The following is a 25,567-nucleotide window of genomic DNA, read 5'->3' as shown; positions in this document are numbered from 1 at the left end:
AACCAGCAGTTAATGCAATACTCTGAATGCATTGTATATACATACTTTTAAGTATGGTCTTAAATTTTTTTATTTGCTTTGTTTTTTGGCAGATGGTGGAGCAAGCAACTTTGGATTGAATTTCTTGACTTTTATCATTCTCTTCAATAATCTTATTCCAATCAGTTTGTTGGTTACGCTTGAAGTTGTTAAATTTATCCAGGCATATTTCATAAATTGGGTAAATATTATTTTTACAATATGCATTGACTTCTAAAATCAAGTGGTTTACAAGTAAGTGAAATGATTGATTGCTTGTCTATGTATACATTTTTTTCAGACTTTTCCTTAATGTAAATACTTAAGTATGCTGTTTATCTATTATTACTGGAATCTGAAAAGATAATAATAAATGGTTTTATTTAGTGCTTTTATACCTGCACAAAGTTGCTTTTTGGAACATGTTTTTATGTGCTTTGTACTTTCTCATTGTTAATATTCAGGTATCAGTTCCATCCAGAATGATCTAAAGAAACTGTTTTGCAGTCCAGTGGAGTTTTGTCCAGTTTCATTTGTTGTTTCTAAGTGTAGCCCATGTTTTGATGGTTTTGGTATTTTGCTGATTTTACCACCACCACCATAGTTTAATGGGGTTTTTTTTGTACAAAGCCAGTGTCTGTTAGTATTATCTCTTACAAAATATATAAAGATCATTTTGGCATCCTTTAATTTTTTTTTTCTTAATGAATTAATGGGGGAAATGAAGGGTTTAGTCTGGGGTGGGGGTGAGGTATTCTCATTAAAGCCATGTAAGTGCTTTTAATAGCATGCCTTCGATTTTTCCATTTTTTCCAAATGTAAATTAATCATACCATTCTGAACTCTTTAATCTGATTCCTTGATCAAATGTGTGAAATAGATTTGTGTGTGTGTGATATGACGTCATGCAGATATAGATAAAAGTGTATGTGGAGTAGCAGGTGAAGTGTATGCTTTATTTTAAAAGTTAAATCTTTTTGTGACCAGTCAACTGGTTTTGATTTCTTCATTTCTTTTGTGCTATAGAACAAATTGTTGACAAACAAGAGAATGCAATGAAATTCTTCCTTTATGTTCTGTATGCTAAAATAAATATTCAGCAAAGGCTCACCCATTTTGAGTGTGTAGATTGGCAACTGTTTATACAACAAATCCAAAAGACTGTTTTAAGATCTGTTTCTCCCCCATTTCATGTCATGAGGGATTAGTTGTCTTTAATTTATCTTAATCTGGGACTCTGGACGTTTATCATCTTAAACATTATCTTTGTGTGTGTGCATATCGTACTGGTATAGAGAAGTTGGTCATCTGCACTCTGTTGCACTACATAGCCATACTTCACCATGTTTTAATCTTTTACTGTATTTAAAAATAAACTCTGATTTATTTTTTTTTTACAAGTAAAAAAAAAAAAAAGAAACCACCACTTATAATATACCCTATATTTATTGGGTACTCTTACATTTATCTTCATGTTTTTATCTCAAGGTATATTTATCTTGCTATTTGGAAATGACTGACTGTGCATACAATATAAATCTATAAGACTGACCTCTCTGTGTTACAATGTAGTATTTCTGCTTATTGCTAAATCAATTTTAGATGCATGGGTACAACAGTTTTTCAATAATACAGATCACTGGAAATAATAGGAGTAAAATCTCAAAGAATCATACAGATTTTTGTTTTAAAGAGGAAATCTAATTTCTTCTGGGGACTCTTGGAAGTGATCTGATTCTGTCTGTGGCTTCCCGTGTTGAAATAATCATAAGTAGATAACTTGTATTCATGTTCAGTCTGCTTTTCTACACTTACTTTTTCTATTTATGTACTAGATTTTTTGTAATAAGTTAATGGAAGACTAATTTTTTAAATATATATACTTTTTTTTTTATCTCTAGGACATAGACATGCATTATGAACCTACGGACACTGCTGCAATGGCTCGTACTTCCAATCTCAATGAAGAACTTGGGCAGGTATAAAAAATTACTGGTTCTAACTCTGTGTGTGAAATTATTAATGTGGTTTTACAATCTGAATTACTAAAATAATGAGAGAATTTATTTCAAAAAACTTATATTCTTGCCTTAGTCTTTTTTTGCTTATTTCTATTTTCTTAATTTTGTCAGATATTTTTAAAAACACTTTGCAATATGTGGGAGTTAAATTTTTGAAACCAGTATTAAATGAACAAACACTGCTTTATGTATTAATGTGTATGTGGTAATCACAGAAGGTTGAACTGTATCATTAAAGTTACAAAATCAGAGGAATTCTGAGCGTTAAGGCTGTCTGTGGCACAAAAATTTAGTCTCTGTATATACACTATGATAGTGTGCATCTTTAGTATGTCATTTTTTTTTTTCCACATGCTCTGCCTTGCTCAGAAGAGACAGTGGGCATCCTCTAGGACTGACTCATGGTTGTATACATTCCCTCTTTTTTTGCCACTGAAGATTGGAAGCAGTGAATGGAACAGGGGCTCATGGCTGAATTAAGCCCTGGAAATTTAGGCTTAATTCTTCACTTTGCTTTAGAGTTCTCTTTTAATACTATAAAATCAGTTAGTCTTTTCACAAGAGATCACCCGTTGTATGGTACAGGGCATGCTTCCAGAAGAACTACACATGGTATTTGCTGTTTCAGCCAATTGTATTTGCAGTCTTGCTTTCAAAACATGCTAAACATTATGCTTTCTGTTACACTGACTGGTGATGGTAAACTGATTCTGTGGAAAAAATATTATGTGCTTGTTTAATTGAACTGTATTATATGCACAAGTATACATATTCTTGCATTTCCTAACCTAGAAGTTTTCATAACTAATTCTTCAGTTTATTGCATGGGAATGTAGAAGTTGATTTTAGCTTTCCAAGAACACTAAATAGTAACGTAGTTTTAGCCATGTAGCAAATAAGTCTTAGGGACTAATACTTAAGAGATCTGCCTTTTGGGAAAACAGTAGTTGCAGGTTAACATGGTCTAACGTTGGTCTACACAGAGCAGGACAGGGCTTTTGCCTACTGGGTTTAAGAAGTATGTGCAGATATCTGAAAATTTGATTCTCTTCCTGGCCTTAAAGGGGAGTACAATCTCCTCTAGTGGGGGAGAGACTCTGTTGAATCTTAGCTTTACTTCTGTCTCATTTTACACAATCTGTTTTTTCTCTCTCTGCAGTTAGCTTGCTATTCACATTCCCAGACACATTCCCTCTTTTTGACTTCAACAGTTCTTGTCTTCGTTTCTTATGTTTCTCATCAAAGTCTCCTTCACCACCAAGATCTAGCCAGAGTTCTTGGGAATCTCCACTTCCACTTTTTTGACAGATTCTTAATTTGAGCAGATTTTTCTAGGGAGACCAAAGGACACTGTCCTGGTTTTGCCTGGGATAGAGTTAATTTTCTTCTTAGTAGCTGGTAAAGTGCCGTGGTTTGGATTTAGTATGAGAATAATGTTGATAACACACTGATGGTTGAGTTGTTGCTAAGTAGTGCTTACACTAGTCAAGGACTTTTCAGCTTCCCGTGCTCTGCCAGGCGCACAAGAAGCTGGGAGGGGGCACAGCCAAGATAGTTGATCCAAACTGGCCAAAGGGCTATTCCATCCTATATGACATCACGCTCAGTATATGAACTGGGGGGAGCTGGCTGGGGGGCAGCGATTGCTGCTTGGGGACTGGCTGGGCATCGGTCAGCAGGTGGTGAGCGGCTGTATCACTTGTTTTTTTGTTTTTCCCTTGGCTTTTGTTCCTCTCTCTCTCTTTTGTTATTTTACTTTTCATTGCAATATTATTATTATTGTTGTTGTTGTTGTTATTATTATATTTCAATTATTAAACTGTTCTCATCTCAGCCCATGGGTTTTCTTACTTGTGCTTTTCTGATTCTCTCTCCCATCCCACCGGGGGTAGGGTGAATAAGCGGCTGCATGGTGCTTAGTTGCTGACTGGGGTTAAACTACGACAGACACTCTGCTAACAAAAAGAGCAAGTGTCTTCTCTGAAGTATGAGGGCTCCACATAATGATTTCCCCCAAGAGATCTTCAGATTTTAAGAAAGGCAAAGCTTTGTTGTTGGGAAAAAAGGTTGAGTTTTCTTAGCTGCAATTCCTGCTTTCCTATTCTGCCCACGCAAAAAAAATACAGTTTGAGGCATAAACCTGGCATGGAAAATGTCTTCTAACTGCTGATTTGGCTAAGTCATAATCCCTCAGAAACAGAATCTTTAAATAGGAGATGCTGAGTAAATTTTACTAACACATAGCCTTATTAGCTCCATGTATAATGCAGTTAATTCCTAATTAAGAATACTGTGGGGTTTTTTTATGAGAAATAAATTTTAATGAATTAAAATTGAAGTTTACCTTTGACTAATAGAGCCTTTGTTTCATCACAGACCACTTCATTTCTTCATATATTAACTTTTTTCTTAAGATTAGGTTTGAACTAAATTTAAATATATTACAGATACCTGTATTTCAGCTTCAATTTTTAGAATACTTTAACTAGTAGTTTCCAGAGGGGAAGGGTTTATGATGTTAGGGAAATAGGAGACCTGGAGTAGGTAGGAAGGAATATATTTCTTCTATTCCTGTAACTTGGCATTTCTGAACTGTTGGGTTTTAACTAATGTTTTGGCTTTAAGAAGTTATTTCTATGTCAAAAAGAGGGGTTTAGAAGTGCATATAGATACTTTTCTTTTACCGTATTGCTTTCTCTCAGAAGTGGAATATTTTACTAGCAAAGCCATTGGTCTTCACTAGTTTCTTGCATTTCAACAATACATAGAGTGAGGAATAGTTAAGTATACCACCATGCACTGAAGCAAGCTTAAGCTTCCTGACATCTCAGTTGATTGCCATGTTTGGGAATGGGTGTCAAGACTGTGCATCTGCCATGTTTATGTACTGTATGGTTTTTTTGCTATAAACTATGAAGACTGCAGAACTGGTGAAGATATTTAGTGTGTTGATAGTCATGAATTGTACTAGATATGTAAATCACTGCTGAATGTTAATGTATAATGAATTTTATCATTCATTTAGGTCAAATACATATTTTCTGACAAAACGGGTACCCTGACATGCAACGTCATGCAATTTAAGAAGTGTACTGTAGCAGGAGTTGCTTATGGGTAGGCATTTTTATATACTTTTCTTTATCTGTGTGCCTTTCCTTTCCTCTGCCTGCGCATATGAATCCATGCATTAATACTACAGTTAAAATAAACTTACACCTGGCAATCTATAGAACTAGGAGTCAGTTTGTTTGTGACTATGAAATGTTACTTATAAGAGGTATCATCACTTCAGTCATGAAATCTTTTTTTGCAAAGAGGAACAAAAGTAAAGTTCAGATATCAAAGGCTTACTGCTGTAACACAGCTTCAGTATATATGTTTTTTCTATAAGTCTATATAAGTCTATATATATAAGTATATATAAGTCTTCCCTCATACTTCCAAAAACTCGTATTATTGTCCATGCCATATTATGTAGGCACATGCTCTTGCACTAAATAATATGCAGGATGAACAAGAATTTGAATTATAGTACTGTAGTTTGTGCTACAGTACTGTAGCCACCATCCAAGAGGCTTTAATGAATACTGTTATAGTGCCATAACTGCAAGTATCAATGTTGCTATCAAGAAATCTCACCAAATAAATGCAAACAAAGGATTTTACTATTTCTTTGTCAGCAGTTGTAGCCAACTCCTTCAACAGAGTTTGTAATCGCCTCAAACTTCTAAGACCATTTACATGAAAAAAAATCATTGGAGCAATAAATAGAGCAGAAGTACCTATATTGTAAATGCCAGTGTGGCTTACCAGTATGTCAGATGTTGAACCTGGGCCAGTCTTGGAGCATTCAGTAGCAGATAATTAGACACCTCTAGAACTGGGCAGAGACCAGGCAGAGGTTATGAAATTAAGTGTTGGGCTTGTGCTAAAGGTGATGATTTGGCTTTTGTGGCTTTATCATTTGGATCCCTTTGAAAATCCTAATTTTCAGCAGTCTAATCTAGGCTTCTAGGCTTTCCGTTTTGAAAAAAACTTAGATCCTTAATGCATTAACCATACTGATGATTTTTTAATTAACAGTTGCAATAAAATACAGTTCTAACCCTGATATTTCAAATATGTATATACATGTGTGTGTGTGTATATATTGGGCTTAATTTCAACCACATGAGCTAATTTTATGACTTCAGAGAAACTGCTCTGAGGTAACTACTTGCAAATTCTTTGTATAGCAGTTTTTTAAGATAAAAAAATACATTGATGATAATGGCACTTAAAATCAGTGTTTGATATTCAGTTCATTATATATCTTCATCTGAAGTTGGTATAGCACAAATTCTAAAATTTATCCTTTATGAAACCTAGGTGTGAATGTATTTTTTAGGAGAAAATATCTGATTTTTCTTGCTGTACTTCCCAGCTCACATCCACCCCATTTTGAAAAGAAATAGAGCAGTTTTCTGGTCTGACTGTTCAGAAAGCAGAGTTTCTCTTTACAGTGAATAGCCGTTGCAGCATCTCTCATAGCTACTTGCAGAACAGAGTCACTCTGTCTTTCTGTATTGATGCAGATAAGAAGGTAGGAACACAGAAAAGGGTAAAAGTGACTGTTCCATCTCCCATGCCTCTTCTTTCTAAGTGTGTTATAAATTGTGATACATTTAAACCTGCGTCATCACAGGGTAGAGTCCTTCGTGTGCTATGGCTAGCTTTGTTCATCAGCATTTTTTGAACTCAGCCAGACAAGCTGCATTAGCATGGCTTCAGATAATTTAAACACTACCTTTTCTTTAATGAGAAGCTGTAACAATGTGTATATACTGAAATATAAATCAAGATTTGTAAAGAGGGCAAATGCCTTTGTATCTGCTGGTATAAGTTAGTAAGTAGACAAGCTTTCAATTGAAAAAAAAAGATCATTTATAGTTTATGAAGCCTCAAGAGAAACATCATATTTTTGCAATATTTTATTTGTATCTAGGCACTAGCAAAATACTCTGTTGAAATACCTTTAAAACTTTTTTTAGTAATTTAATTTCATTAACTAACTTCTTTTTTGTACATGATCAAATTTTTTAGCCTTTGTGATTCTTTTTCCTCTCCCTGTTTCTGTTCTTCCCTTACTTCTTGTGCAGCCATTGTCCTGAGCCTGAGGATTATAGTATTCCTTCAGATGATTGGTAAGCTTTAAAAATCATTTAGCATGTGGTGCTTGTTGAAGATTCAAGCTTCAAACCAGTGAGCGAGATTTTTAGAAACAGAGCTAAATGTGAGGTATTTTACTCAAGTTATTTTAGCTTCAAATTCATGCAGACTGACAGAGTCTTACACAAATTCATGCCATCAGAATTCTACAGCATTAGGTTGTGTACTATGGAATAGAATTGCTAACAGGGTCACTGTGGTATAGTACAGTTAGTCTGCTGACAATCCTGTACAATTCAGAATTGCTTATTGGAGGGAAAGTTTTGTCATTTATTAAGGTAGTTGGTATTATGGTAACTTTGCTCACACTTTTCTACTGTTACTTAGTAACAGTTTAGTAATAATCTCTAATATGTTTGAAAAAAAAGTCCATATTTGAGAGTGAAAAATATGTAGTACGTTGTTATTAATATTTTACTTCCTTCAGAAAGTTTTAGAATATTAGTACTACCTAATTCTTAACTGAAACTGAGATTAAAGCACCCAAATAGACTTGGGGACAACATTAATGTCTCAGTGGGGACCTCAGGAAAGACTAAGTCCTGGCTTCCTTTCTGCTGCCATCTCCATGATGCCTTGTACTTCATCATTCTTTCTTAAACTAAATATTTGCAATAGCATTCAAAATAAGATCAGATAGATAGGGGAAAAATGTCATTTACAGTCTTTAAGTTACCACTGTTGTATTTGTTGAAAGTCACAGCAAGATATGTCACACAAAGCTGTAATATATTGTCTCCTTATGTTTAAAAAGTTTGAAGGAAAAAATTTGCTTTGCTAGATTCGAAATAATAATTATTTCTTTAGATTAAAAAAGAAAAATTCCCCCCACATACACATAAAAAGTGTCACACATGCACACCCCAAAATCTTACCTGACCTGAATATGCTCGTTTGATGTAGCAGCAAGATATTTCTTACAAAGATGTGCAAGTGTGCTTAACTGTGCACAAGTGAGTGGTTTCATTAAAATACTGCAATGCTTATGTGAAATTAAGCATGCTTCTGTATAAGATATTTATGAAATAAGACTGGTTTTGACTAATACACATAAAAACCTTTATAAGCACATCTGAAGTGGATAAACTGATGCCTGAACAGTAGTTTAAAAAAAAAACAAGCGGTATTTCCCTTTTATAAGTGATGAACATCTTGCAAATACTTATGAAATAAGATACTTAAGAAAAGCTTTTTGTTTGTAAATCTATTGTAATTAATAGAATCTGTTTATGACCGTAACATTTCTAGTCCTAAAATTACTAATGTACTGAATTCCAAATCTTTTAAATCTTTATTTTTTGCTTTAGAAAGAATTGTTTTCCAGTTTGACACAAAATATACCTGCAGATATTTTCCCTGCACTGAGAATCTGGAAAATATCTTGAAGTCTTTCTGTCAGGAAGCTTTTAAGCAAACAAGGCTTAAACCTTATTCTAAACAAATTTAATGTATCTGAAGTTGTTAACATTTGGCACTTCAAGATCCATCTGCTTTGCATTTAAAAAAAAAAGTCTTGGTGAATGAAGATGCTTCGAATTTCTTGCTTTGATAATAGGGTTTTAGAAAAAGTATCCCTTGAGTGGTTATATAGAGGAGGTACTGCCATTTTATATTCCTTCATGATAGGGCAGGAGTAGAACAGCTCGCTTTTGGCTTTCATAAAGAATCTTTATACTGCCGTTGATGTATGTGGCTTATCCTTCAACTTAAATCACTGAATGTGTTCACTCTCTTCTAAGATTATGTGGTTCAAGGCAAAATCCAAAGTAAATGAAAAAAATACTTTCCTCCAATTACGTTCGCATTTCAGCACTGTTTTGTTTTACTGAGATTGAAACTCAACTACATTGTCTTAATACTCAACAGTCAGCTGCAGTAACAAGTCTTCCTAGAAGTATCTACTTTTTTTGAAGTCTCAGCTTCAGTCAGAAAACTTGTGCAATTTGAGTGTATGACTTTATTTCTCCAGAACCATCTCCACCTTGGATCTCTTCAGTCCCTTCCTACTTCACCATTGTTCCTGTGTTGTCTTTATACATCAGTTTACTAGGTTCCTTTTTGGTCATGATTAATAGAAAACAAACCCTCTCCATGCAGACTTCCCTGATATCTGAACTCAGTTTGCCTGCCCCTTTCAGATACTGGACTTTCTTTTCTGCAAACATTTGCAAACCTGTTGCAAAGCTGCTAATTTCTCAAAAAAATGTGATCTCTTCAGGCGTATCTTGTTCTGAGTCCCTCCAATAATCCCGTTCTATGGAGATCAGAAGACAAGAAGCCAGAGTCTTACATTGTAGATTTGTTTTTATTTTATCCTCTGTTACCTGAAGTCAGCAGAAAAACTTCTGTGGATTTGAGTGTATTTATATGAATCAAAGTTTATTAAAGTTAGATAAACTTTGGAGATGCGAAACAAATACCTTTTCACTTCATTTTCTCATAATATGCAATTGCAGCCTTTATTGTGACTGCTACAAACCAAAATTTGTGTTTGACCTTAGCACAGTAGTGTGGATGATTTGTATATGAATTGTTAAGAATATGCTAATGATGGTCTCTTTTGTACTTAATTATTTCTAGGCAGGGCTCACAAAATGGAGAAGAAAAAACATTTAGTGACTCATCATTACTGGAGAATCTTCAAAGCAATCATGTAAGTTATATAGAAACAATTACCATTGTTTTGTGAAATCAAACCATTGCTTTCAATAAATCAAAGGATGATGTCCGTTGAAGGACAATGAATTACGTATTTACACAAAATCAACATGCCCTCATGAAAACTTTTATAATTGTTTGTTGTTGATGCATGTTAATTAGATCCACCTGGAAATAACATCTAGTGTTAACTTCTGGAGAGCCTTTTTTTTTTTTTTTTTTGATGGTGTGATTCAGCTGTTATGAGCCTGAAATATAATAGTTTTACGTTATTCATTCTATGGGTGTTTTAACGTTAGTCATGCTGTCCGTATGAAGTCATGACATAAATCAAAGCTTTCAGGATCAGTCAAGATAACTTACTATCCTGACATGACTTAGTATTTCTGTGCCCAGGCTTAGACAAGAGTCAGGAATTAACTATATACATTGGTTTTGTGTACATGCTTCCATGAGGTTAGATCATCAGTTCAGATGATGAAATGAAACAGGCATTCCAGAGGCTGGTATTTGCCCCAGAGAGACAGTACATTTCACAGAAAGTTAATAGCTTAGTTCGTGATTTGACTAAGATACAGTACCATCATTACCATTTTCTGTTTGTGATTTGTACAAGAGATGTTTTTGCCTAGTCATAACCAAGAACACCTACCTTACATAGTGTAACCATTTTTTCTATATTTGAAGAGTATAAATAAATTACTCTTTTATTTCTTTAAATTTTGTTCCTGGGAGGATAATTCAGGATAACTGGCAGACAGTGAAGCATTTTGTCCCTACAAATGGAGCAGTCTTAAATGCTAGCACCCGAGTGCAACTCTCAAGCATATTTAAAGCAGAGGGGCCTCCTGTACTTACGCACACAGGCCAGTTTCAGTGCTAGTAACGTAGACTTAGATGAGTCATCACCCTGTTTCTGCTGTTGTCTAGAGAATCCTTGGTGCGCAGGTGATTTGAACCTTGGAAGTTTTCTGGTAGAGCTATAGTATTAAGTGTTTGTCTGTGTGTGTGCATCTGTATATATATGTGTGTGTATATATATAAAAGCTATAAAAATGCACTTGTATACATCTTAAAGTAAGAATTCACACACAAATTCAAAGAGAGGTTTCACCACTGTATGTTAAATGTGTTCTGAAGTGCTTTGGAAAAGAATCTGTAATTCAGCCTTTTGAATACATCTGAGAGGACCTGGGGGCCCTCAGTGGAAGAGGACAGGAACCTGCTCCCATTAGTGTTTCTGCACTGTGGAATTAAGTTAGGTTTTCAGAGATTATTGTATTTTATAGAATAATTATAATGTTATCTTGATTGATGACATTCTTAGTCTGAAATACTACAAATATGCTACGAAAAAACTCAGTTGAGGTGGCTGCTGCTTTGAGCTTATTTAGAGGGAATGCTGGGGTTTCTTTTGACCAACCATTCTGGAGTCAGTTCATTCATTTTGCAAATTTTAGCTCTATTACTCAAAAACAATCAACTATTTTGCTTATATACACTCTTTTCCCCTCTCTTGGCTAAATAATTTTAAATTCTTCCAGCTTTGTAGACTCTGAAGTGCCCAAGACATTCATCTAAATGTCTTCCTTTAAAAGCTGTCTGCCTGACCTTGCAGCATTTTCCACATGATTTTTGGGTTTGGTTGATTCATCTTTCTAAAGGTTCTTAAAAAGTGTTGTCAAATATAGTATTAGACAGAAGTTACGTAAAAAGGAATATTTTTAGTAAAAAAGACAACATCCAAAGAGACTTTAGTGAATAATAAAAATAAAATCATTTTAAAGTAAAATTCTTTCAATACAGCATTCATAGAATCATAAAATCATTTAGGTTCAAAAGACCTTTAAGATCATCGAGTCCAACCATAAACCTAACACTGCCAAGTCCCACTAAACCATGTCCCTAAGTGCCACATCTACACATCTTTTAAATACCTCCAGCGATGGTGACTCAACCACTTCCCTGGACAGCCTGTTCCAATGCTTGACAACCCTTTTAGTGAAGAAATTTTTCGTAATATCCAATCTAAACCTCCCCTGGTGCAACTTGAGGCCATTTCCTCTCATCCTGTGCAGCCTTACCTTCCCTATAAAATGCTAATTTGAATTATTCTGTGTTTCTGGTTATCTACTTTTGATTGTTATGAAAGCAAATGCCACTAAATTCTGTCTATATAGCCTGTATTGAAGTACAGCAGCAAGAATTTATTCTGCATGCTGAAATTAGTGTACAGATAACGTCTGTTTTGTTTAGTTGTTGATAGTTTAAAGAAGAGAAGAAGAATCTTTCATTAACTTCTTCTTGACTATTATTTGTCCATATCTATTACTACATTTCAGTTAGTTATTGCTTAAATGATTAATCACTTTCTGACATCGTTTCTTTTTAGCCAACTGCACCTATAATATGTGAGTTTTTGACAATGATGGCAGTGTGTCATACAGCAGTTCCAGAGAGAGAAGGTGATAAAATTATATATCAAGCAGCATCTCCAGGTGAGAATCAGATAATTAAGTGAACATATGGTAAAGTATTCTACCAACTCAGCAAGCAAATTTTATTCAAAGTTTATTGGTTTTTTGAGATATCTTCTGAAATTAAAAAAGAAAACTTATCCCTCAAAAAAAGAATTGGTGTCAGCTGAAATCAGGCTTGTCAAAAAAGAATTTAGACTTCTCTAATTTACTTTAGAAAATACATATGGATGTCCCGTGGATTATGTAAGGGCAAAGGGTGATTAACCATACAGCATTCCTAAGGTGTTGTGAGATTGCTGTGGAAGTCTGAAGGAACTGCTCAAATGCAAATAGAAATCAAACCAGGAGGCAAATTGATGTCCTTGTTTGTGAACCTATTCTGTACTTGGTAACCATGGTATTTATTTAGAACAAAGGCTGTGTTTGTAATCAAAAATGAACAAGAAATGGTTTTACCAGGATAAACGTTGTGGTAAGTTCTACTATAGAGTGAGAAGAGATTGTAGTGCAAAATGATGAAGCAAGGCAAAATGATTAAAATACACTTGGCTCTGCTGAGCTAATGTATTACGACAAGCTATGACAGGAGAAATAACATGAAGCGCAGAGAGTCTCCAGCCTTCCTCTTCCCTGTCTGCCCCAGCTCCTAGGTGGCCATCTCTCTGGAAATACTGTCCTTCAACAACTGGAAAACAAGGGCAGAGGTGGGGCCATAAATAAAGCTAACTGGGCCATGGCACTGTTTTTTTGGGCATGGCGAGCAAATTCAGTTCTGACATATTGAGCCATTTGGAGAGAACTGATGCCTATGGGAGTCTGGGTTGCTGCTTGAAATGTGTCCTGAATGTAGGCATTGAAGTTATCTATTATTTACAGGAATGACTTATCAGTCTTTTCTTCTAAAACAGAACTCACACAAAAAGGAAAGTACCTTGTCCAGTGCCCTACTGAGTAAGGCACTTGCCTAGCAATTAGGAGGTTTGTTCTCTAAGCAACATTTAGTTAACATCCAAACTTCTAACCGCCTGAAAGTAGGCTTATGGGGAGAAGGAAGTCAAGAAGTCTTGTCTCTTGATGAAGCGATGTCATTGTGTCTGCTGGAACATATAATTCATTAGTTTAAAACTTTGAAGAGGATGTTCTTGCTACTGAGCTGAGAGGCATGTTTCTTTGTGAGTTTATTTTCTCTGAATTGTAAACTCATTTCATCACAGTTTTAACAGGAGAAACAAAGAGTTCTTTCCAGCACCACATCAAATCTTAAAAATCTATAAATGAAAAAGGAAGTCCAAAGTAGAAAAGCTTGGACTGTGTCCAGTAAATCATGGGGTATACTAACAGTTTTCTGGTACATCTGTAAAATAACTGATTGACTTGTTGCAGATGAAGGAGCGTTGGTCAGAGCAGCCAGGCATCTTCGTTTTGTGTTCACTGGAAGGACACCTGACTCAGTAATCATAGAGTCTGTAAGTACATTGGCGTAAGATTATAACTTGCTGTGTTTACTATTGCTATAGTAAATCATTTCGGAGTGACTGCATCATGGTACATATCTATTGAGAAGTTGTTTGTTTCTTTTTGGCTCTTTTCCTTGAGGTTTTTTGCATTAATTCTCAGCTTTTTTTTAATTACTATTGTTCTTCAGCTGGGACAGGAAGAGAGATATGAACTGCTAAACGTCCTGGAATTTACAAGGTAAACAGCATATTGTCCTCTTGGCATCTTTTTGTGAAAATACTTTTCTTAATTTCTCTTACAGATAAAAATGTTTGCATTTTTAATGTTTGTACAGGCAAAGTGTGCAGGTTGTGTGGCTTTTATCTACAATACGTCGTCATACTATAGGCAAAGCAGCGCACATGATGAAGATCACGCTCCTGGTTTTATCGTAAAACTTTTTCAGAGGCATATATTTTTTCCATTGTCTCCTTTTTGACTAATATTTTTCACTTTTGCTTTTGCACAAAGATTAAAAAAAACTTCACCTCAGAATTTTAAAAAATTATGTGAAAAGACAGCATAGGAAAGTATTTGAACTTCTAAGTGTATTTTGAAAGCCCTAGCACCATGTGCTCTATTAATTATATTTGCGGGCGGGGAGGGGAGTTTCAAAAAGTGTTACACATAACTTGTATTTGCCTTGACTGATAGAATAAAATTTTGCATTTGACTTTAAATATACTTGCTTATGACTTGTTTAAATACTTTAGACTGAAACCCGTTCCATTCTGAGCAGCATCACTAGAGCACTGGCCAATTATTTTTCTTGGAAACTGAGTTTATCACATACTTTGCTTTCAGTAAAAATTTTCTGTCAAAGCTGTTGGAATTATAACGGTACCCCTAAGAATCTGGATGCAGTTTCACTTGTTATGTAAATCTGTTTAAATTGTATCCATGTATGCAGTCTGTGTTCTAAGTATTTGTGTAGGCCCATTGCTTACTTTGGCACAGGATGGGGAAGAGAATTGTATGTAGAGGAAGCTCTTTTCTCCTTAGAATGATTACTTGTAATTGTGCCTGCAGAAAGTGATCATTGTTTTCCTTCCTGTCCTATTATGTTTCCCTTGAGCTTAGCTAAAGAACCACAAAGGTCAAAAAACAAAAATCCAATGCAATACTGGAGAGTTGGGCTGAAGATGTGTAGGTTGGGTGAAATGAGAGTAGTAGTTGCCTATAGTTATAATAGTAGCAATAATAATGTGAAACATGAAGATCACCACAGTGAAAAAAAATAATGCAACAGGAAGTAATTTTTATAGTTTTGAATGTCTTTTAATGACTGCTTGCAATTAATGTTGTTTTTATATATTGTAGAGGACATACTTGAAATTTTTCAGATTTATGCCATGGTTTCATTTTTCTGTAGTCACTTCTTTCATCTTCGGTTCTGGAAAGTTAGGAAGTATGTAGCACAAAGTGCATTGTTAGTTTGACATCTGTGAAAGTTTATACTGCATTCATGGAGTAGCAGTGAAGGATTCCTACCTTGTTTCTGGTTTTGATCTTTGTCTTGATTTCATAGATCTTTTTAAACTTCTATGTCAGTCTAAAGTTGTAATTTAAACAGGGATACTTTATGGAGAAAGGAGAATTGCTTTTAAATCTTAACCTTTGCAGGGTTAAGATTTTTGGTGAATACCAATCACCCAACTTTATTAAGCATTCAGTTTTTATAGCTGTTTTTGTTCTTACTCTGTAATATTTAGCTTTGCTTGGAACTGACTTGTTGGAAGCACTAGAGGTCACCCTTGTTCCACAGCAAGAGAAATTTTGGCTCCAAACATAACACCATCTGTATGGGTAGGAGCATGTACCTTCAGAGAAGTAATCTGTAGCGATTAAACTATTGAGTTAAGAGTTTCCAGGTGTTCTAAGTTTTTCCCAGAAAAAAACGCAAATTCATTCCTTGCCACCTTCTAGTACAAGCCAGAGTAGTTCTGCAAGTAGAGTGCAACAGTGTCAACATTTGACAGGATAGTCTTTCAGAGAAGTATGTTACAGAAGTAAAACTTGTAGGAATGCTTGGTGGGGTTGTCTTTTATGATATTCTCTTTTTACAGTGATCATAGCTGTGCCTGTGAAAAGAGAAGTAGTAGACTTATACAATATGCTAAGTATACTTTGTTCATAGCAAGAAAGTAGCTCTCAGTTTAACTGGCAGGTGAGTATACTGAAAGCACCTGATAATCCTTAACCAGCTGACAATTATTCCTAAAATGTAGTAGCAATCTTTGTGGAGCAAATAGTGCATGATAACTTGTGCTGAGTTTAGGTTGTGTCCGGTAGGTACTCTGCTCAGATACCACAACTGCTGTGGTACCTTAAGGTCAAGGAAGTGAAGAGTTGTTCAGACCCTCTGCTGTTCAGGGCTCCCCATACTGTCAGGGAAGGAATTGTGCAGTGTTATGCCTGTTCTTGTATTCTGTCACCTGGAACTGTAACAAATAGAAAAACCACAGCTGTCTCTTGGGAGCCAAAGCCAACTCCCAAGAGTATGTATCTATGGGGCAGGGAGAAGCAAGGCACTATGTCAGTTGAGGATCCAGAAGCAAAGAATGTCTTATGCTTACTGTCATCCCTGTGCTGCGTACGTGCACTGTCTTTTCACCTGGGCCAGTTGCAAAGATGAGCATGATCTTGAGCATGTGATTCCTTGTTTCAGTAAACATAAGCGATGTCCCCTATCAGTGCACAAATTGCACATCAGTCCTTGCATCAACGTGTCATTACTAGCAGTGCTACTGAATGAGGTTTTGTCGTGGTTTAGCCCCAGCCGGGAACTAAGCACCACGCAGCCGCTCGCTTACTCCCCCCTGGTGGGATGGGGGAGAGAATCGGAAGAGCAAAAGTAAGAAAACTCGAGGGGTGAGATAAAAACGGTTTAATAGGTAAAGCAAAAGCCGCGCACGCAAGCAAAGCAAAGCAAGGAATTCCTTCACTCCTTCCCATGGGCAGGCAGGTGTTCAGCCATCTCCAGGAAAGCAGGGCTCCATCACACGTAATGGTTACTTGGGAAGACAAACGCCATCACTCCAAATGTCCCCCCCTTCCTTCTTCTTCCCCAGCTTTATATACTGAGCGTGACGTCATGTGGTATGGAATGGCCCTTTGGTCAGTTTGGATCAGCTGTCCTGGCTGTGTCCCCTCCCAGCTTCTTGGGCACCTGACAGAGCATGGGAAGCTGGAAAGTCCTTGACCAGTGCAGCAACAACTAAAACATCTCTGTATTATCAACACTGTTTTCAGCACAAATCCAAAACATAGCCCCATACCAGCCACTATAAAGAAAATTAACTCTACCTCAGCTGAAACCAGGACAGTATCCACCCCTTATTCCATACCATTTATGTCATGCTCAGGTCTCACACTGATGTATCCAATGTATCCAATACATTCTCATTACCCACCCTCACCCTTCCCATCCTTTGATATAATACACACATATAATTCCCTTAGTCTATGGACCACCCCTACAAAATATTTGTAAAATGTCCATCAATGTCCACAAAATGTCCACTGAGTTCATTTAGTCCATGACTTTGGGCTTCATCTCTTATGGTTGTTACTCAGGACAGGAGAGGTGGTGTGTTGCTTGGAGTTATTGGGCACCAAAGCCAGCTCGGGTCAGGTCACTGCTGCACTTGCACTGCTTCTTGTAAGGCTTCTCCTCCATTTGTTCAGGTGGTTCCGGCTGTAGTAATTCCCACAACATGCAACTCAAATCACAGGATACAACAATTTAAAGGTATTTCCATTACAATCTCCACTCCTGGTCCCTTTGGACCAGACCATCAGGTTTAACATTGCAATGAAGTCCTCCCCTTGCCCCTGCTCCAGCTTGGACTTATCCACAGAATATAGTACCTTCAGAAGTAAACTTGCTCCAACATGGCCTCATGCACAGCCACAGATGCTTCGAGGTGTACCTGCTGCAGCATGGACTTCATCCACAGCCACAGATGCTTCGAGGTGCACCTTATCCAGCGTGGACTTATCCTTGGGCCACAATCCCTTCAGAGGAGAGGTATACCTGCTGTGGCACAGACATAACCATGGCCACAGACGTTTCAAGATATACCTGCTCTGGCATGGGCTTATCCATGGGCACAGACGCTTCGGGGTGTCCTGCTCCCACGTGGATTCATCCACAGGTCACAGTCCCTTCGACTCGAGTTCACACCGGAGTTCCAGCCTGTCCAGTACAGCAGCACAGAAACAGCAGAGATGTCCTGGCCATCTGCCAGACCAGGCGCAAGGCCATTGCTGTTATCAAAATGTTCCCAGGCACAGCAGAGTAAGATGATCAGCAGGACAGCAGCACGGCAAGCAGTGAAAGCAAAAAGCAGCCACTAATGAGCCCTAGACTCTAACATACAGTAAGGCAAGCAAGCCTAGGGCAAGCACAGAAGCCTGCTGATTAATAGCTAAACAGCAATAACAGCTATAAATTCTATCTGGCACATTCCAATCAAATCTGTCATTATATCAAACCCTTCGAGCCCCACGTTGGGCGCCAAAAAGGACTGTCGTGGTTTAGCCCCAGCCGGGAACTAAGCACCACGCAGCCGCTCACTTACTCCCCCCTGGTGGGATGGGGGAGAGAATCGGAAGAGCAAAAGTAAGAAAACTCGAGGGGTGAGATAAAAACGGTTTAATAGGTAAAGCAAAAGCCGCGCACGCAAGCAAAGCAAAGCAAGGAATTCCTTCACTCCTTCCCATGGGCAGGCAGGTGTTCAGCCATCTCCAGGAAAGCAGGGCTCCATCACACGTAATGGTTACTTGGGAAGACAAACGCCATCACTCCAAATGTCCCCCCCTTCCTTCTTCTTCCCCAGCTTTATATACTGAGCGTGACGTCATGTGGTATGGAATGGCCCTTTGGTCAGTTTGGATCAGCTGTCCTGGCTGTGTCCCCTCCCAGCTTCTTGGGCACCTGACAGAGCATGGGAAGCTGGAAAGTCCTTGACCAGTGCAGCAACAACTAAAACATCTCTGTATTATCGACACTGTTTTCAGCACAAATCCAAAACATAGCCCCATACCAGCCACTATAAAGAAAATTAACTCTACCTCAGCTGAAACCAGGACAGGTTTTGACTTGTATCTGCTTGTTTTGTTAGAGGCATGAATTGAATTTTTAGCACCAAAATTAATTTCACTGGCAAGTATTGAGTATAGATGTAGTAATGATATCTCAATACCATCTATTGATTTAATGACTTATTTTCATCTGCATCCCTGGGGCATATCTCCACAGTCTAGCAGAAACAGTCTGTGATAGTTACAGAGTAAAGCTTCTTGTCTAAAAACTAAATCTTTTTGATTTAGATTGCTGATATATTTACCTGAAATATAGCAATAGCTTGACTAGTCCCTTGTCTGGTCAGTTTTATGAATAATCCACGTTGCCTTGACTGTTGTACTGAACAGACAGAAGGCCTCCTTCTAGAGTATTTGAGACCTTATCTCCTCTCCATCATTCAGAGAGGTCCGGAATATACTGATCGTGTTTTGTGACTGAAGACTGATACTTCTAAATGTAGAAAAAGAATGAGTGGCTGACAGAGGAGGTACCAAAACCTCTGTAGCAGTGTTTTTCTGTGGTTGTGTGCTTACACTCTGAAGAAATTCTCATCTTAAACCTGAGACAGATTTTAAAGTAACAGGGAGCCTATCAAGAGCTACTTCTGCATTTCCAGATTCTGGAAGTGACAAATCTTGTGACTGAGGGAGGTATTTCTGTCCCCACTTCTGTCCATCTGTAATCCCATGGCAACTCCATAGGAATTACTAGCTATTCTGCCTCCTTGTCATGACCCAAAGGGTTACCCAGCCTGTGGGTGTACAGAGATCATGACAGTGGGTTTGCAAGATTCCATAACACACAAGGACAGGAAGGCTTTATTTTCTAAATTTCTTTATTACAGATTACTACAAATTACTATTAGTAAAGCAAGTATATTCATGAGTAATAAAGAAAGTACACTTATATTTTAATAGTAGCAGCAAGTATATATTTTCATATATTACAAGTTGCTACTAAATTATCACTAGTGAAGAAATACACTTAAAATCATTTACCTATATGTGCGTGTGTGTGTGTGTGTACACACACACACACACGCACATATATATGTTATTCAAAATAATATGGGTACAGTGCTCACCAAACTGCTCCCAGGAGTGGGGCCTCAAAGTGGATGACCAACAAAATCTCACTTTGAAGGGTGAGAGTCTGGAGTCAGCCAGGTGTTCCTGGTGATGATCCAATAACTTGTCTAGGAGATCTCAGAGGAAAATTCATGCAGGGGGAGTTCTCGGAGAGAGGCGCTCCATTTTGGGTAAAAGCAAGTCACTTTTATATGGCAGAGACATAAGGGGGCATAGGACACCACCATCTGGAGCAGTCAATAGGTGCTGCTGATTTCTGTTTTTCACCTGGGACAGCCAATAGATGATGGTGTGTTCTTTTCTCTCAGACCAGTTTTTATTTTTCCAGACTGTTTTCCTGTTTTTTCAACTAGAACAACCAATAGCAGTTGCCAATTCCTACTTTCTCAGGATGTTTTCTCCCTTTTCCAGACTTCTTCACCTTTCCAGACAATAACGTTGCCGTTAAAGTTCCTTGTTTTGTGCTTATTAGTGGTTTCTAGGTACCCAGCTGTACTTCAGAGATGCCAGCTGTGCTTCTCAAGGATGTTTCTGGTTCCCAGGCCTAGTTCCCAGGCTAGCAATTCCCAGGCTGGCAGGCATTTTCTCTGTCAGTATTTCAGCAGACATCTTCTGTTCAGTATTTTTCCCCTAATAACCACATTGCCTTTATGGCTGCTCACATGACTCCTAGGGTGAAGAAAACAAAACAGAAAAATGGTCTCACACTGACAGTTATTTGTAGTAGTGCAGTTTTGTGGTTTTCTGTGTTTCAGCAAGAAAAGGAAATAAAACTGTCACTGCAATGAAAAGGCTCATAAAAAGTTAGCAGTCCTTGACAGTTAAGTCCTGCTTATTAGCTTTATTGCAGTTTTACTAAGAAAATGTATGTTAGTCAATATTCAATATCTGTCTTCATAGCTAAAGTTCCAGAATGCTACAGGAAAACCTTGGTTATTCTCTGATACATCTTCAGTAGATTGATAGGAAGCTGTATGCAGAACTTCAGGATTGCAATCTTCTGGTATTGCAGGACAAGTACAAAACTGCTGAGTTTTTACCTGTCAAGGGCATATGTATCAAATTATTGTTTATACAAACCCTAAATTACTGTAATTCCTCCACAGTTCCTTAACTGAACATTAGGCAAGTGTAATGAATTTAAGTAGCAGTAGGCTAGATAATCTTTCCAGGAATCAAAGTGGATCTGAGACTTGCTTTTATTTTAGGCAACTTAAGTGCATTTTGGGTGATCTGAATTCCTCCACTGTTGTCTAAGTAGATCCCCAACTGGACACTGTCTAAGGGTTTTGGAGTTCTGCTTATCTGAGGTTTTTTGGATTAGAGATGAAATGGAGAAAGAGTTGCAGTAGTTTATGCCTTTTTATGCTTTCTTGTGCAATATTCACAGTAGAAATGTAATTTAATATTGCTGTTCAGATTGTTGGTACTTGGAGCAAAGTGCACACACAGATGGAATAGAAAAATATTTTCTTGAAGATACTATTCAGTCAGTTACTTCATCAGTAATTATAAAAGTCTTTCCTCCACCTATCTCCATACATTCCACTTACAGGATGTTTTCCATGGCAGTCTGAACTTCAGGAACCATTCATACAATAATGCTATTTGCTGATCTATAAATGGGATGCAGTTCCAACAGGAACCGAAATTGTAAAAGGACCATTTACTTTCATCTCTTTTGTGTAATTTACTGTGAACTGTTGTATGAGAAACATGTTTTGTTCCCTAAATAGTGTCTGTAGATTTATTTAAAAAGTTGAAGTTTGAAAGAATTATCTTATAAATACACATTTTGACTGGACATGATCTTGAATCTAAAGTGTGCTTGTTGGAGGACCTCAAAGGGAAGGCAGAAAGCAGACCGTGACAGTCTTCTCCATGCTTTCCTCCAATTCCTACCACAGTCATGAGGACAAAAAGAAAAAAATACTTAGATCTCCTTAAAGTCTGAGAGTCAGAGAGTAGTTAAAATGAGGCAAGCCCCTTTCCAATTCTTCACATACTTAAAACTTTGCGTGATGAATGATACTCTGGCATGACAGTAATAGGATTGCAGCACAGTACAGTGTACGAGAGACTCTGGCTGGGAAGGAAGAAAAAGCTGAAGTGGTCTGTGATGCAGTACCTCTTTACGATATTGGTCACGAGTGCTTTGTGCTTTTAAGATGCTTTTTTGTGATCAGTAGACAGTATTCAGCTGAAGGTGAAGATTCTCAAATTTGTTTTTACAGGAAAAAGGCCTACAGAAGTATGCACAGAAAACCAGCATTCACTGTAATTATTAGACAGTAAAACTGTTTTTCCATCCCAGTCACCTGAGAACATAATTCCGAATAGATAGCCCTTACTTCTTTTCCTTTGTCTTATACAAGATATATATATTGATATTCTTAGGTTAAATGTTGGTAAATATTTATATTTACGAACCACCTTATATAGGGCATTTATTTCTCTTTCAGCGCTAGGAAGAGAATGTCAGTGATAGTTCGCACACCATCGGGAAAGTTAAGACTCTACTGCAAAGGAGCTGTGAGTTTTATTCTGTTTTCACTGTATCAAAGAATGTGTGCAAATATGAAAGCAAAAGGTTGTTATAACTGCAGTCAAAACATTGAAAATGGGGGGAAGGAACGTTGATGCCTTTTTCAATTTACATCATTTTACTATGTAGCTGTTTAATGTGATGAACAAGTTAAGGTCTTTTTTTACTAACTGCCTACGGAGGTATGACAGACCTGTTCATCCTATTCTTTGTACTGGACTAATACATTTATGCTTCCTATTAATTGCTTCCTTCTGTACTCCAAGAAAATGGATGAACATATGGTTTAATCTATTAGTTACTTGCTGGAGTAGCTGAGCATGAATCATTAGGTAGAAATAGTAATCTAGCATAAGTTACTAGATGGGAATTTTAACCTACCATTGATGTTATGCCAGAAGTGAATTTTCCTGAAGACAGGATCTATGGGAAGATATGTTAATCATAATGTATCTGGGAATGGCAAAGTTTCTCACTAGTTCTTGTTCTGCATCTTAAGTCAAGTTTGAGGGGGAGGGGGATGCAAATCCAGTTCCTGAATGGTTTAAAAAAAATGAAGTTGATTGAATATAAATGTCCATTCTATATCTTCTCAAGTGGAGAGAAGAACCTGTTGTTAATATTCTGTATATCAAGCTGGCTACAAAAAACTGAGAATGGCAGTTATGAAACACTATTTTTACCTTGTGGCTTAATATTAAAGGGGAAGACAGCATTATAGGAGATCAAAAGAATTCAGGTGGCAAGCCAAAGGAAGATGCAGCACTTTTCAAAACGAAGGGAAATAACAGCAAAAATGTAGGAGAGAAAAACTGCATCATAGCAGAATTTTTAAATTTAGAGAATCTGAGGATTTGGAATGTCCTTTTGTCCTTCCTCTGAAATAAAATTACTTCTGTTCATTTTTGATGCTGAAATGAATTAATACAGTGCTGCATTTTTTTCTGTTATTTTCCTACATGATTTTTATTGTCTACACAAAAAACCTCATTTTTCTGTTAAATTGTTCTGAGTTCATTTTATTTGTTTTGTAGGATACTGTAATTTATGACCGTCTTGCTGAAACTTCAAAATACAAAGAAATCACCTTAAAACATCTAGAGCAGTTTGCCACAGAAGGTGAGTGATATTATTCAATATAAAAATAAATATGAAATTCAGTTACTGCTCAACTTTTCAGTTTTGCAATTTTATGTTGCTCTAATGTTTTATTCACATTAAGTTTTAAAATTATGTTTTAGTAATGCCTCCTAAAAAAGATCTTCCTCTTCCTGAGAAGTTTCAGTAATAAGTTCATGCGTTAAAAAAAAGGCAAACAAACAAAAAAATCTGACACCCACACAGTACACAGTGAAGTCTTTTAAACAAAATAAATTTTTCCAGGGAGCAAACACATTGCACATTGTTTGTTTCTGTGAAGATCTCATTTCCCGTGATCACTTTCATGTCCCGCACACGATGAATGCTGAAGGGATGGCACACAGGAGGAAGTAGCCAAAGTGAAGATGCTTGGAAATGACTAGCATAATGCTTTTAAGGTAGCTTTATGCTATACTATTTCTGTCACCAGTCACAATAAGGGGAATTGTCAGCACTAGTTTTCCATATGGTGTGGTTTGGTATCTCTGCTGTTTTAACAGTCACTCTTACAAAGCAGTTGCTGAAGTTGGGGAACCCCTCAATGAGGGTTCATGAAGTAGGAATAGTAAGTAAAATTTAAAAGACTGTGAAATTAAGCTGATTCATACAAACAGCCAGTTAGTTATTTAATAATAGTGGATTTCACAGTATAGACATGAGCAGGAAAGCAGACTGTAGAAAGGTTTCTGCTTTCATGTAAGTTCTTCTAGCACAGTTCCTAGATCTTCGATGCCATGTCCTCTTTCTCATATCTTAGTAAAGGATTATAGAGTTGTACTGTGGAGTATCATAGAGTTTTAATTTATCGATGAGTTGGGAGAGAGTAGTTGGAAGCAGAATTATAATAGTTATGGGAATCTGAACTGCAATTTTTTTACCTCTTCATTTTTTTAATACACTGTTACTAGAACATTAAAGTTATCTTTAAAGTGTCTTAAGAAATAAGCTTACACTGGAAAGCAAACTTTATTAAAATATTTTCCTTCTAAAATACAATCCTTACCTTTTGATAACGGATGTCTGGCCAAATCTTCTTGTGCAATCTTCTTGTCCAAATCAGGAAAGATCCTTTTTCTGTCCGTTATACATATGACTTCTCTAATTTTTCTCTTTTGGTTTATAATGGAACTTAGCGTTTTGGTTAGTGTCGTAGTCAGCACCTTCAGTCTCTTGATTCTGTCAGTGACAGCAGAAGCAAGCCACAGATCTGTTTCTTTTGTTAGTTTTCCATATCAAGATCTCTGCAGGAAACATTTGGTTAGCCTTAAATAATCTTAGAGTATCAAAGTTATAATAAATTATACAATAAAGGTGGAAGCAGAACTAAAACCAAACAATTTCGACTGATAGTACAACATGAAGCCTCAGATACACCCTTTGAGCTCATGAATCTAGTCGTATTAGCTGATTGGCCAGTTTGGGGTTTTATAAAGGCCTAACCAGGATCAGTCAAGGAAAAGTTACTTAGATGTGAACTTAGTTTGGGTCATAAGGCTATATATTTGGTTACAGAAAAGGTAAAAATAGATCAATATCTGCTATCCTGTGTGAACTGATATGAAAATTTCAATCCAGTTATTAATTACTGTCCTCATTAAATCAGTGGTACAACTGATACGATTTTTTCCTTAGCAGTCAGGTTGGACCGAATGAATCAACATAAAAAGTGAAAAATTCCACCCAGCTTTAAAACCACTGTACATACGTATTAGTGTTAAGAAGTTTGTTCAAGTACTTTTTGTACCCTTCTTTTCAACAGATGAAAAGATTTACTGTTCAGAAAAGTGAATTGCTAACCTTTCAAAAGCATAAAATTCAATCTT

The 25,567-nt window shown here is 36.8% G+C and overlaps 1 protein-coding gene across 5 annotated transcripts in view; it reads left to right on the top strand.

Moving 5' to 3' along the window:
* ATP8A1 (ATPase phospholipid transporting 8A1) overlaps positions 1-25,567 on the top strand; it is a 126,569-nt gene that overhangs the window by 38,405 nt on the left and 62,597 nt on the right. For all 5 annotated transcript variants that reach the window (XM_072862458.1, XM_072862459.1, XM_072862457.1 and 2 more), the window contains 9 exons: positions 93-220; positions 1,920-1,997; positions 5,065-5,153; positions 9,828-9,900; positions 12,298-12,403; positions 13,769-13,851; positions 14,031-14,080; positions 22,522-22,591; positions 23,639-23,723. In XM_072862458.1, coding sequence (XP_072718559.1) covers positions 93-220; positions 1,920-1,997; positions 5,065-5,153; positions 9,828-9,900; positions 12,298-12,403; positions 13,769-13,851; positions 14,031-14,080; positions 22,522-22,591; positions 23,639-23,723 — 762 coding nt within the window. The remainder of the gene's footprint in view (positions 1-92; positions 221-1,919; positions 1,998-5,064; positions 5,154-9,827; positions 9,901-12,297; positions 12,404-13,768; positions 13,852-14,030; positions 14,081-22,521; positions 22,592-23,638; positions 23,724-25,567) is intronic.

The sequence above is a fragment of the Ciconia boyciana genome, chromosome 5 (assembly GCF_034638445.1).
Source record: "Ciconia boyciana chromosome 5, ASM3463844v1, whole genome shotgun sequence".
Taxonomy (NCBI): Eukaryota; Metazoa; Chordata; class Aves; order Ciconiiformes; family Ciconiidae; genus Ciconia; species Ciconia boyciana.
The sequence above is the reverse complement of the archived record's forward strand: the minus strand, read 5'-3'. Positions and strand labels throughout refer to the sequence as shown.